At 47.4% G+C, this 14599-nt stretch overlaps 1 protein-coding gene across 4 annotated transcripts in view; it reads left to right on the forward strand.

Annotated features, from left to right (window-relative positions):
- Window positions 1–14599, forward strand: part of ICE2 (interactor of little elongation complex ELL subunit 2) — a 121107-nt gene that overhangs the window by 45256 nt on the left and 61252 nt on the right. For all 4 annotated transcript variants that reach the window (XM_056572701.1, XM_056572700.1, XM_056572703.1 and 1 more), the window contains 2 exons: window positions 905–1064; window positions 2405–2577. In XM_056572701.1, coding sequence (XP_056428676.1) covers window positions 905–1064; window positions 2405–2577 — 333 coding nt within the window. The remainder of the gene's footprint in view (window positions 1–904; window positions 1065–2404; window positions 2578–14599) is intronic.

Consider the following 14599-nt stretch of genomic DNA (forward strand, 5'->3'; position numbering starts at 1 on the left):
TAAGTCTCATCTCGCCCACTCCTTGTTTTCCCCTCCCCTTGTGCTCACCGTAAAATCTCTTTCTTGTAGCCTTCATTGGGGGACACCTCACCCACCCATTTCCAGTTCTTGGGTTTTTTGTCCGGGATTCTTTTTGGGGTTCTTCGTACATATTTCTTTGGCTTCTTTTACTGCTTTGTGACAAAACTGATTACCTCACTTCCAGTGGGCGGGTATATCCTTTTTTTTCCTTAGTGTCAGTGCCTCCTAGTGGCAAGAGAATATACCCATCAGTAAGGTGTCCTCCAATGAAGGCTACAAGAGAGAGATTTTACGGTGAGTACAAAAAATCTCCTTATTTCTCCACAATTTTGAAAGGGTGCCAATAATTTTGTCCAGCTCATTTTTGGAGTTTGTTGTGACATTATGTCCAATTAGCTTTTTTCCCTCCTTTTTTTGGTTTGGTTCCAATACACACAAAGGGAATAAACGTGTATAGCAAAACATGTGTTACTGCAATCCTTTACTGTGAGAATTACTTCATTTTCTTTAAAAATTTCAGGGGTGCAAACATTTACGGCCATGACTGTATGTTGAAGCTATGGTAAGTTGAGGGATCACTGTAAATTACTCAATTACCCTGATTGTCTACTACAGCTGTCACTCATTAGTTAAAATTAATATTGTACCACCTCAAAAAGTTGCATTGTAGCCCTTGCCTTCTATAAATTATGCAAAGCACATGGGTTGTAATATGAGACAAAGTCAAAGAATAAAAAATGTTATAGGAAGAAATGCTGGGATATTTAATATGTTTATATATGTTTTCTGTGTTTAGTTTTTCTTTACAGTAAGGTAAACACATTTGTTTGCTTGCTGAGCTGTGTATATATATATATATATTTTTTTTTTTGCTTCTCAACAGAATGTAAGCTTAGATCCGAACATTTCTAAACTGGCCCCAAAGTACTGTCCACAGGTTGTGCTGACTTCCCAAGCCCTGTTTACCCTTCTTAACAACCATGCTCCCGGTTACATTGAACAATGGGAGATTCCTCTGTGTGTGAAGACTATTGATAGTATAGGTAAGATAAATGTTTTAGAATATAGACATAAAGTTCAGAGTAAACAATAAAACCTAATATTTTGTTGGTCCCCCTCATGCTGCCAACACAGACATTACAAGATCTCTGATCTCTCCTGTGGTATCTGGCTTCAAAACGTTTGCAGCAGATCCTTTTAGTTCTGTCACTTACAGTGTAGGGCTTTCATGGATTGGACTTGTTTACTTGTTTTTCCAGTATATCCCACAGGTACTTGATAAGATTGAAATCTGGGAAATTTAAAGGGGTCATCCAAGAAAAAACGTGTTTTTATATATCAACTGGCTCCAGAAAGTTAAATAGATTTGTAAATTACTTCTATTAAAAAATCATAATCCTTTCAGTACTTATGAGCTTCTGAAGTTACGGTTGTTCTTTTCCGTCTTAGTGCTCTCTGATGACACGTGTCTCGGGGAATGCCCAGTTTAGAAGCAAATCCCCATAGCAAACCTCTTCTTCTTTCCTGAGACACTTGTCATCAGAGAGCACTTAGACAGAAAAGAACAACCTTAACTTCAGAAGCTCATAAGTACTGAAAAGATTAAGATTTTTTAATAGAAGTAATTTACAAATATGTTTAACTTTCTGGAGCCAGTTGATATATAAAATAAAGTTTTTTCCTGGAATACCCCTTTAAAAGCTGTCAACAGCTTGAACTCCTTATCGTGTTCCTAAAAGCAATTTCTAAACAAATTTTGCAGTGTAACATTGCATTATGCTGCTAAAAGATGCCACCGCAATTAGAAAATATCATTAGCTTGAACAAGTGTACTTGATTTTCAAGTTCTGCATGTTTAGGTAGGTGGTACATGGGTGGTACATGACTCGTCTTCTGAGCCTGTGCTATACACCCCTAACAATGATATTACCACCTGTGCCGGGGCACAGGCCATTCTCTGCTCCCAGTGTAGGATGCGGCCTACACTAACAGCTTTCAACTGTATGCACACATAGCTGGGGATCCAAGAAAAGTGGACAGTTTGGACAGCCATGGGCCCCCGGGCAGCTGCTGAAACCAATCACATTCTAACCTTCTATGTTGATTGGGTGACACGTCATCAGGTCTCTGCGAACAGGCTTTTGGCGCTAGTGGCATCCTTTTATATGCTGTCATTTATTGCGCTCTTTTGAATGACCCATTCTGTCACCATTGTTAGTAAAGGCGACTGCATTGATAGGGACTTGACTACCAAGTTCCGTTGCCATTTAAAAGCTTTGGGATTTTTTTGTTTGTGTTTGCAGTTCTCTTGCCACTTAAGCATATGTTAACATGAAAAAAAATGTGTCCAGTATAATGTCAGATCATCATCTTCTTTTTCCAGATGGTAAACAATGTAAAGTAGTGTACATAGATTCCCCGTTGCCCAAGAAAGAACTGAGCACAAGAGACAAAAGCCAAATGTTTCACAGTGTTGTTTTGGATAATTTTATGGTGAAAAATTCGATGATTCCTTTGAAAACTACTACTCTGGATAAAGAGAGTTCAGATTCCCATGTGAGTATTTTTTTCTATATGTATGTTATTTATTACTTCATTTATTCTTCATTGCTTAAAATACATAGAAAACATCTGCATTGTGGCTGTTCTGCCCCAGATAAAACTTTTTGCATGAAATAAACCCAGTAAAGCTGGAAGTTGTGGGTGTCTGCTTTAGCCTTTTGAAAACAAAGGGATTGACTATGTAATGGAATACATTAATCTATTATTGTCAGAACTTGATGGCAGGAAGGAGGCTTGTTCAGCAAGCATATTTTAGGATAAAGACATTCTGGGGGAAATTTTTTTTATCCCAAATACTACAGTAATGCATAGAATACATTTGTGGTAAGTGATTAGAAGTTTAATGTTTAAATAACTCAGTCTCTCCTTCAGATTAGTATTATGCACCTTAGGCCATGTTAACCTGTAGTATTTTAGTTAGTACTTTATTTTTAGCCCAAAAAAAGGAGTGGAACCAACACAAAGAAAATGATAATACAAAGATTTGCACCTTCTTCTGTTTTTTGGACCCACTCCTGTTCTGCCTAAAAATACTAACTACATTTTTAGATGTCTGAATAATACTTAGAATATGCCTATTAGCATATGCTAATCTCAGACATCTCTGGGGAGCCATCACATGCGACTATCAGTCACCCCTAGTAGCATTATGAGGGACACGAACAGCTCAGCAATATGAGCAGGATATCCTGCAGTCACATATTTTGCCTCTTATGGCAGGGCTTCCATGTGATCTGGCATTTGTTAGCAGGATACTGCTCGCCCACAGCTAGGGTTTTCCAGATATTCCTCCTCAATATTGCGGCACTTACTTGGCCTGTCGGTCGCCCAATTTATTGCCAATTGAGCATTTGTAAGACCAGCTGAGAAGCCAGTTTCTGTAACCTACAAAGATCTACAGGCCAAGCTGCAACATTTGTGAGTAAATGTGCAATAGAATACCAAATGGACCCTGTATGCCTTCATGCCCAACTGTATCTGATTTTGTATCCAGGCTAGAGATGGCACAACACAATACTAGAACCTTCTTTCAGTTGTACAGATTTCCTTAATAAACAAATATTTCTCTATCGGCTCCATTGGGGGACACAGACTGTGGGTGTATGCTGCTGTCTCTAGGAGGTGTGACACTATGGCAACAAAGAAGTCGGCTCCTCCCAGCAGGATATAGCCGCCTCCAGGCCCTGAGGTAATCAGTTTAAGCTTAGTGTCTGAAGGAGGTGGACATGGTCTGGATTCTCCAGACCAGGTCTTATGTTTTATTATTTTCCTAGTTAGGGAATGTGTTAGTTTTTTTATTCCTTTTTCTTTCATGTTTTCAGGTGGGGACTCAGGAACTGCGGCTCACTGTTTCCCCATTGCGAGTAAGGGGGCACAGACATTGCGTATATGCGCTGTTCACCCCCCCCCCTCGCCATCGGTCAGCGCCTGGGTTGTACCTCATGGGTCCGGGTCCCCCTATTCCCTGCTCGCCTCGCTCGCACATGATGCAGGTGACAGAAAGCTGACTGAAGACCTTCACAGAAGACTCCATTAGGTAAGTTCTTCTGACTGAGGTGAGTATTATATATTCCTTTCTCCCTTAGGTGCTGACTTGCAACCTCTGGAGACCCTCAGTTTTTGGCCCACCTTTCAGGGTTTATGGGGCGGGCCTGTACTAGGGGCTTTATCTTTATTTCTGGGGCAAAGAGCAGTGGCAGGAATGAATGGTTCACTTTCTTGTATGAACTCGTGTGTGTTACTATGCGGCTAACAGCCGCGGCGCTTACCATGCGGCTGACAGCCGCGGCGCTTACTATGCGGCTGACAGCCGCGGCGCTTATACTGTTCGGGCGCATGAAGCGCCGACTTGCTTTCGCTTTTGGCAGCAGACTGCTGCCGGCGAACATGTATCTCGCCCGCTCACTTCCCCGCGGGCGCATATGCAGCTGACATATGTGCTCGGGGCAAGGAGCGGGCGCCATTACTATCTTCTTCTTCGGCGTTTCGGCGGCCGGGGTGCTATAGCTCCGCCTACAGGGCCGCCGGAGCTTGCTGGAGGCGCAAATCGTCCTCCGATCAGCGCCGTGCGCGCAATTGGGTGACAGGGGCCAGTCAGACAGTGCCCCTGCTCCAGGCACGCCCCTCTCAGGCTATTGGCTGGGTTTTCTCCCTTTCTATCTACAGAATGAGTTCTCCTTACAGCAGCTGTTTTGGGGACTACAGACTCGGGGGAGAGAGTTCTTTTTTCATTATATCTGTACCCAGAACTGTTCCTCCCTCTAAACAGACATCTGGAGCATTTGTTTACCATTTTGTCTGTAAATACTGTAATTACAAAATGCCTGGTTCTTCTGCCTGCTTCTGCCTGCTCCAGACCCCCTGGCAACCCCGGCTGCTCTAGCAGTCCTGGTGGATTCGGCCGCCCCTCCAGCCTGGGTTTCTTCCCTATCCCAGTATATGGATGACTTGACTCAAGTCTCCCGTTCGGTGGCTGAGGCCTCCCGTGATGTGGCGGCCCTCTATAGGATCCCACTCCTCTTCTCCATATGCCAAGCATACTAGGGGTACTTCTTCTGACTCTTCCATTGAGTCTTCAAGTAGACATAGGTGCTCCCCTCTTGGGTCCCTTCCCCCCATGTCATCTGGTCACAAACGTCGCTCCAGAGGACGTTCCTGGAGTCGCTGCTCATCCTAGCCAGAGCCGCGTACCCGATCAGGGTCGCCCTCCTCCAGGGCTGCCTCCACTCGTCCACATTCTCCTGGTGAACTGGCGGGTGAGGCTTCCGAATCGGCATCTGAAGAGGACCGCTCTGATACAGTTGTAACGGTGAACACATTGGTTGCGGCCATAAGAAACCTTTCATTTAGAGGACCCAGGATCTTCGGACGTGCTCCTGAAGTATCCTTTCATCGTGCTAAACCAGCACCTCAAATGTTCAGCTCTCACGCTGAATTTGACACCCTTCTGGAATCTGCATGGAAACAACCGGACAAGAGGTTCCCGGGAAGGAAGAAGGGTCAAGTGCGTTACCTATTCGCCAGGGACCTTGTCTCTAACGTGGTTTCCCCTTCCACGGTGGATCCACCAATTTCCCGCCTTTCTAAGGCTACTACATTGCCGCTAGCAGACGCGGCTGCTCTCAAGGATCCGACGGACAAGAAGGTGAGTCCTTGGCAAAGTTTGCCTCTGAAGCAGCAGGCTGTGTCCATGGCCCTGTCGGTGTGGTACTCAAACTCCGTCAGGGTATCCTAGCGGGATCCCCCCCAGAGGATCTGTCTGCTTTGGTTCTCCAATGCTCTAAAGCTGGGGACTTTCTGTGTGCAGCTTCCATACGGTCAGAACGTTGTGCTGCCTTTGCTGTGGGTCCTCTAGCTGTCCTCCGCCGTTCCTTGTTTCTTAAGGCGTTGGATGCGGATGCCGCCTCCAAAAGGTCTCTCACCGAGCTTCCTTTTACTGGTACCAGTCTTTTTGGTAAGCGCCTTGATGAGATTATCTCTGAGGCGACAGGGGGTAGGAGTAGCCTCAAAATACGTCTCGCTCTACTTCCCAAAGGAAGTCCTCTTCTTTCTGGTCCTTTCGGACTTTTGGCCCCAATAAGGGGTCTGGGCAGGCGCCTTCGCGGGACAAGAATGCTCCCTCGTTCCGGGCGCGCCCATCTTGGAAGCCGGATACCAACCGCTCCGGCCGTTTTGCGGCCAAATCGGGCAATCCACAATCCCACTTCCGCATGAAGTGAAGCCCCCACCCGCAGATTTTTCTCGGGTGTGAGGTCGTCTCTTACTTTTTCGAGACATCTAGACCACACACATTCAGGACTCTTGGGTCAGGGTCGTGGTGTCCAACGGATACTGAATCGTTTTCTTTTTGTTTTCAGTCCCGGGCCCCCGGTCTCCTTCTCTGGCGAAGCAGTTTCGGGAGGCCCTCCTGTCCCTGCTTCTCTAGGGAGTTATTGTCCCCGTTCCTCCAGGGGAACGTTTTCAGGGTTTTCTATTCCAATCTTTTTGTGGTCCCCAAGAAGGGCGGTTCTGTACGGCCAATCCTGGACCTCAAGCGTCATCTTCTCATCCGCCACTTCCGAATGGAATCCCTCCGTTCAGTAGTGGCATTCATGGAACAAGGGGAGTTTCTTTCTTCGGTGGACATCAAGGATGCTATCTCCATGTTCCAATATTTCCTGGCCATCAGCGGTACCTCTGCTTTGCGGTTCTGGAAGGGCATTTTCAATTTCGTAGCCCTTCCCTTTGGTCTGGCCACTGCTCCTCGGGTCTTTACCAAGATCATTGCACCAGTGATAGCACTGTTGCGGTCGAGAGGAGTCTCAGTGATTCCTTACCTGGATGACCTTCTCAGCAAGGCTCCCAGCAGAGTCCTGACTCTTGAGAATGTGGTTCTCACTCTCCAGACCCTGGATCACTTCGGGTGGATGTCAACCGGGACAAGCCTTTCCTCTCTCCCACCCAGTCTCTGATCTTCTTGGGACTTAAATTCAACATGGCCTCTGCTCGGATTTGCCGCTGGACAAACGTCTGACTCTCCTGTCAGGAGTCCGCTCCCTTCGGGCCCAGGTCCCAGTTTCCATCCGCATTTGCATGGAAGTCTTGGGTCGCATGGTAGCGGCCATGGAGGCCGTACCCTTTGCCCAGTTTCATACCGCCCCCTTCAACTGGCGATTCTCTCTCGATGGGACAGATCTCCCCTGTCTCTCGATCGCAAGATTGCTCTCCCTCGTCTGATCCGTCAGTCTCTGCTCTGGTGGCTCCGCTCCCCCTTTCTTCTTCAGGGGTGATCATTTCTTCCCTCCACTGGCAGGTAGTTACAACAGATGCCAGTCTGTCGGGCTGGGGCGGTGTGTTCAGGGATTGGACGGTTCAAGGCCTCTGGTCTTCCCGGGAAACCCTTCTTCCGATAAACATCTTTGAACTGAGGGTGATTCTTCTTTGTCTTCTTCATTGGGAGTCCTTGCTTCAGTCCCGCCCTGTCCGCGTCCAGTCGGACAACGCCACGACACGAATCGACAGGGCGGCGTTCGCAGCTCGGCAGCCATAGCCGAGGTGTCAAAGATTCTTCTCTGGGCGGAAAACATGGTCCCGGCCATTTTGGCGGTTCACATTCCGGGTGTACTCAACTGGGCAGCGGACTTCCTTAGCCGATCCTCAGCCGACCCCAGCGAGTGGTCTCTACATCCAGAGGTCTTCGCGCAGATCTGTGACCTCTGGGGCATTCCAGACGGGGACCTTTTCGCGTCTCTGCACACTCAGAAGTTTCTTTCATTTGTGTCAAAGTCCCGGGACCCCCTGGCTCTAGCCGTGGATGCCATAGTGATTCCTCTGGCGGGGTTTCCCCTGCCCTATCTGTTCCCTCCCCTTTCGCTCCTTCCCAGGGTTCTGAGGAAGCCCAAGCGGTGGACATCCCCGCCATACTGGTAGCTCCAGTTTGGCCCTGAAGGAAGTGGTACGCCGACGTAATCAGGCGCCTGGACGACGCTCCGCTGCGCCTTCCACTTCGTCCGGACCTGCTGTCGCAGGTTCCTCTTTGCCACCCCAATTTACAGTTGCTGCATTTGTTGGCGTGGTGGTTGAGACCGCGGTGTTGAGAGACCGCTGGTTCTCTTCCCAAGTCATTCGCACCATGTTCAGGGCTCGTAAGCCCTCCTCGGGGAAAATTTATCACCGTACCTGATGGTCTTATTTTCGTTGGTGTGAAGCTCAGGTCTTATCTCCCGTTACTTTTTCTGTCCCCCGTCTTCTCTCCTTCTTGCAGTCGGGATTGGAACTGGGGTTGTCTCTCAGTTCCCTTAAGGGTCAGGTTTCGGCCCTTTCTATTCGTTTCCAGCGTCCTCTGGCTTCTAATTCTCATGTCCGGACCTTCCTTCAAGGAGTGGCGCATGCTGCCCCTCCTTATCGGTCACCTTCTCCCCCTTGGGACTTGAATCTGGTTCTGGGTGTTCTCCAAGGTGAACCTCTTGAACTCCTTAGGGGAGGTGTCCCTGCGCCTCTTTTCTTGGAAAGTGGCGTTTCTTGTTGCTTTCACCTCCATTCGGAGGGTGTCTGAGTTTGCAGCTCTCTCCTGCCGTTCTCTGTTTCTGGTGATTCACCAGGACAAGGTTGTCTTCCGACCAGATCCTTCTTTTTTGTCTAAGGTTGTTTCGGCCTTTCATCTCAATGAGGACATTGTTCTTCCGTCCTTTTGTCCCGCTCCTCCTCATCCTAAGGAGCGTTTACTTCACAATCTGGATGTGGTTCGGGCTGTTAGGTCTTACCTCTCTATCTCTTCTTCGTTTCGTCAGTGCGATTCCTTTTCCGTCCTTACGGAAGGTCGTCGTAAGGGACAACCTGCTTCCAAGGCTACCACTTCTCGGTGGATCCGGTCTGCCATTTCGGAAGCCTATCGCTGTAGGGGGAAGATTCCTCCCTTCAGGGTTGTGGCTCATGCTACCCGTTTCTGTTGGGGCATCCTGGGCTCTCCAGAACAAAGCCTCGGCCTCGCAGATTTGCAAGGCGGCTACTTGGTCGTCTTTGCACACTTTCTTGAGGTTCTACCCGGTTCATACCTTCGCATCGGCTGATGCTAGTCTGGGCCGTAAACTGCTGCAGGCGGCAGTGGAACAGCCGTCTTTCTGACTATCTGCCCACCCAAGGGACGGCTTTGGTACGTCCCACATTCTGTGTCCCCCAATGGAGCCGATAGAGAAAAGGAGATTTTTTTAACACTTACCGTAAAATCTCTTTCTCGAAGGATCCATTGGGGGACACAGCTCCCGCCCTTTTGGGTTTCTCTTTGGTTCTCTGTCCGAGGGTGTGTTCAGTTATATCTTTTCTTCTTGTTCTCGGACAGTTCGTGTTTTTTTCCTTGACCTGTCGGTCGTCCTATTGCTCTGGTACTAAAACTGATTACCTCAGGGCCTGGAGGCGGGTATATCCTGCTGGGAGGAGCCGACTTCTTTGTTGCCATAGTGTCGTACCTCCTAGAGACAGCAGCATACACCCACAGTCTGTGTCCCCCAATGAATCCTTCTAGAAAGAGATTTTGCGGTAAGTGTTAAAAAATCTCCTTTTTCTTTATAATCACTTGCATACAGTATCTCACATAACTAAGTACCCCCCTCACATTTTTGTAAATAGTATGTGATATCTTTTCATGGGACAACAAGAAATGCTACAATGTAAAGTAGTAAGTGCACAGCCTGTATAACACTGTTCAATGTTGCTGTCCCCTCGAAATAGCTCAGCACGCAGCCATTAATGTTTAAACCTTGGCAACAAAACTGAGTGCAGCCCTTCAAATTGTCCAAATTGGGCTCAAAGGGGCAATATTTTGTGTGTCTACCATTATTTTCCAGCATTGCCTTAAAGGGGTACGCCACTGGCCAGCGTTCGGAACATTTAGTTCCCAATACTGTGCTCTTGCTGTGGGAGGCGGCCACACCCCCTCTATGCAAGTCTCAGCCTTTTGGATAAGATCAAGTGTAGTATCTGTTCTTATCAGTGATATAGATGGGGCATTTATGTAGGATGGATGCTGCATGGAGGGGGCAGGTGTACCAGGGCGTTCCGGGGCTGGTTCTGTGGAATCGGCTTGACGGCTGTCCCGATGTGACCGGTTTTCCTCCTGGTCTCGCCATGAGGCTGAGGAGGTCTGGAGCCGAGGTACTTTAGTGCCTCGGGGAGTGGTGACCCCGAGGTGCCAAAACTCACTGGGAGTATTGGCTCACTGAGTGGAAGCACTGGCACCATGAACTCTTCACCTTGTGGATCTCACCTCTTGATTCCTGGCCTACTGGCTAGGTTCAGAGAAATTTTTATAGATCCGGCCGGATGTCCGGGCAGTATATCTGCACACATTCACTTCACAGGATTGTTAGGATGTGGTAGCCTTTCTGGGTGTCCCTCCTAGCGGTCTAGGGGAGGTGTGTGTGGTCATTAGGTTCCGCATCTCCCTGCAAAAACCTTGGGTACTCCTGCATGGGCAGTATACCGACCGTTATTGGCTCTGTGGGCAGATACCTTGGCTAACGCCAAGGGGGATGCCGGGAGCATTTGTGGTTCCTTAGTAGCTTCGGCAAAAAAGGACATTGAACCTGGAACCTCGCTGGTACCTTCTGGTCCGGAAGTGAATGGTAAGGTTTGTTGGGGGGCACCTCTCCTGTCGGAGAAGGGCTTGCGATAGGCCGCCTCCTTTGTGCAAGTTTTTTAGTGTAACATGTTTGCACTTTTTCATGCACTTTGGGTGATTCGAGAGCATGTTCCTCAGCTCTTAAATTTTTTTTTTAAATAAATAAATAAAAATAATCAATGCAAGTCTATGGAAGGGAGCGTGCCATAGCGTTCGGAACCAAATGTTCCGAACGCTGGCAAGTGAAGTACCCCTTTAAGCATCTTGGACATGGAGTTCACTAGAGCTTCACAGGTTGCCACTGGAGTCCTTTTCCACTCCTCTTTGACAATATTATGTAGCTGGTTGATGATAGAGATCTTGTGCTCCCCACACCTTCTGTTTGAGGATAACCCACAGATGATCAATAGGATTTAGGTCCGGAGACATGCTTGGCCGGTCCATCACCTTTACCATCAGCTTCTTTAGTTAGGCAGTGGTACTCTTGGAGATGTTTGGGATTATCATTATGTTGGAATACTGCCCTGCGGCCCAGATCATGCTCTGCTTTTGTCACAGTACATATTGGTATTCATTGTTCCCTCAATGAACTGTAGCTCCCCAGTACCAGCAGCACTCATGCAGGTCCAGAACATGACACCCCCACCACCCTGCTTGACTGTAGGCAAGACACACTTGTCTTTGCACTCCTCACCTGGATGATGCCACATATACCTGACACCACCTGAACCAAATAAGTTTATCTTTGTCTCATCGGACCGCAGGACATAGTTCCAGTAATCCATGTGCTTAACCTTGCTTGTCTTTAGCAAACTGTTTGCAGGCGTCCTTGTGCTTCCTCTTTAGGAGACAGTCCAACATATGTATAGTTAAAAATAGAGTACCGATACTTTAATTCTAGTACTCGCCGATACCAAGTACGAGTACTTATATTTTAAAGGGAATCTGACAGCAGGGTGACCCGGTTTCTTGTGTACAATGGAGGCGACTGCTGTAGTATGAGCCAAGATTTTTCTCTTCTCCATTGAACAGAACAGGCAATTTGTATTGGCGGCGAGAACGATGACTGACTGATCACATGGTGAGCAGCGGTAGAAACCGGGTCACCTGCACTATCTACCTATAAATTTAAGTTAGTGCAGGTGACTCTGCTGTAAGATTGTCTTTAATAGTAGGTAGTATTCCCTTGTAAGTAGTATAGATAGTTGAAGACATTAGACAGAAGCAAACCCTTTTAGCCAGCAGGGCCCCCCCCTTTTAGCCAGCAGGGCCCCCCCTTTTAGCCAGCAGGGCCCCCCTTTTAGCCAGCAGGACCCCCCCCTTTTAGCCAGCAGGACCCCCCCCTTTTAGCCAGCAGGACCCCCCTTTTAGCCAGCAGGACCCCCCCTTTTAGCCAGCAGGACCCCCCTTTTAGCCAGCAGGACCCGACTTTTAGTGAGCAGGACCCGACTTTTAGCCAGAAGGACCCCCCCCCCCTTGTAGCCAGGAGGACCCCACTTGTAGTTGGTTACTTGCCTGTCGCCGCTCCGCTGTCCCGTTCTGCCGCTCCCTTTACTGCAGCTGCTCCGTTCTGCTGTCTGCATCATGTGGTCTTATGGAGGAGCATGTGACACACACGTCACTCTGCTTCCTCCGTAGCTGATATGTGGGTCCTTGTTGTGTACAATGGAGGTGGCTGCTGTAGTATGAGCCAAGATTTTTCTCTTCTCCATTGGACAGAACAGGGAATTTGTATTGGGGGCGAGAACGATGACTGATGATCACATGGTGAGCAGTGGTAGAAACCGGGTCACCTGCACTATCTACCTATAAATTTAAGTTAGTACAGGTGACTCTGCTGTAAGATTGTAGTATAGGAAAAAGAGTCGGCACTTCTGTGGTGGGTGGTGCACGTGGAAAAAATAGGCATATAGAACAAAAAGTCCCGGCACTCACCACTTGGTGAGTGCCGGGACTTTTTGTTCTATCTGCTGTAAGATTGTCTTTAATAGTAGGTAGTATAGATAGTTGAAGACATTAGACAGCAGCCAACCCTGTAGCCAGCAGGACCCCCCCTTTTAGCCATCAGGACCCCCCTTTTAGCCAGCAGGACCCCCCCTTTTAGCCAGCAGGACCCCGACTTTTAGTGAGCAGGACCCCCCCTTTTAGCCAGCAGGGCCCCCCTTTAGTCAACAGGACCCCCCTTTTAGCCAGCAGGACCAGACTTTTAGTGAGCAGGACCCCCCCCCCCCCTTTTAGCCAGCAGGCCCCGACTCTTAGCCAGAAGGACCCCCCCCCCTTGTAGCCAGGAGGACCCCACTTGTAGTTGCTTACTTGCCTGTCGCCGCTCCGCTGTCCCGTTCTGCCGCTCCCTTTACTGCAGCTGCTCCGTTCTGCTGTCTGCATCATGTGGTCTTATGGAGGAGCATGTGACACACACGTCACTCTGCTTCCTCCGTAGCGTTACGCTGGGCACAGGGGAGGATGTGGAGTGACGTGGGTGTCACATGCTCCTCCATAAGACCACATGATGCAGACGGCAGACATTAGACAAGTCCCTGATACCATGCAAATACCGGGTATTGGCCCCGATACCGATACTAGTATCAGTATCGGGACATCCCTAGTTAAAAACCAATATGTATACTTTATACTGCTGATCTTTCTGTAAATAATGGCATAATTGAACACAATGGTAGAACAGCCTCCTGATATCACACAACACATGCAACAATACAGATGATGCGGTCCTGTCAGGCACAGTTCAGTGACATGAAAAAAAACAATGTACAAATAATATAAAATATATCGCACACAAAATCTAAAAGATCAAAACAAAATAATAGCACAAGTATTATTGTGCGACAACTTTTATAAGAACATAGGTTTACATAACAAATACATATAAATCTCCACTCGTATACCTGGAGGTACGATTTATCTACATTACGGTACACAATACCTTTCAACTGTAGGATATACATGCTTAAAAATAATTTAGATGGTCCTCTTTAGAGTGTTGTGGATATTGTAGAATTATATACAACATAATGTTTATACTAGCATAACTGCTCACTTATGCAGGATAATGTAATGGCTGGACTGAAAGTTTCCAACTTAGTTAACGTCATTGAAGTAAGTCAGCGCATGTGCAAAGGGTTATTAAATGTGCCAAGATATTTCTTGTGCCTATCATAGTTTTACCAGGTCTGTGAAAACCACATTGGGTTAACTGCTAAGTATAGTCTCCAATTATAACCTATAATCTAGTGTATTTTTGGGAGACAAGATGTCAATATTCAAAACTCAGAGTTAATGATTGTGAAACAATTAGCTATATCCAGCTGACATGAAAAAGCTCTACAGGGTGGGCCATTTATATGGATACAACTTAATAAAATGGGAATGGCTGGTGATATTAACTTCCTGTTTGTGGCACATTAGTATATGTGAGGGGGGAAAATTTTCAAGATGGGTGGTGACCATGGCGGCCATTTTTAATCCAACTTTTGTTTTTTCAATAGGAAGAGGGTCATGTGACACATCAAACTTATTTGGAATTTCACAAGAAAAACAATGATGTGCTTGGTTTTAACGTAACTTTATTCTTTCATGAGTTATTTACAAGTTTCTGACCACTTATAAAATGTGTTCAATGTGCTGCCCATTGTGTTGGATTTTCAATGCAACCCTCTTATCCCACTCTTCACACACTGATAGCAACACCGCAGGAGAAATGCTAGCACAGGCTTCCAGTATCCATAGTTTCAGGTGCTGCACATCTCGTATCTTCACAGCATAGACAATTGCCTTCAGATGACCCCAAAGATAAAAGTCTAAGGGGGTCAGATCGGGAGACCTTGGGGGCCATTCAACTGGCCCACGACAACCAATCCACTTTCCAGGAAACTGTTCATCTAGGAATGCTCGGACCTGACACCC

The sequence above is a fragment of the Hyla sarda genome, chromosome 4 (assembly GCF_029499605.1).
Source record: "Hyla sarda isolate aHylSar1 chromosome 4, aHylSar1.hap1, whole genome shotgun sequence".
Classification (NCBI taxonomy): Eukaryota; Metazoa; Chordata; class Amphibia; order Anura; family Hylidae; genus Hyla; species Hyla sarda.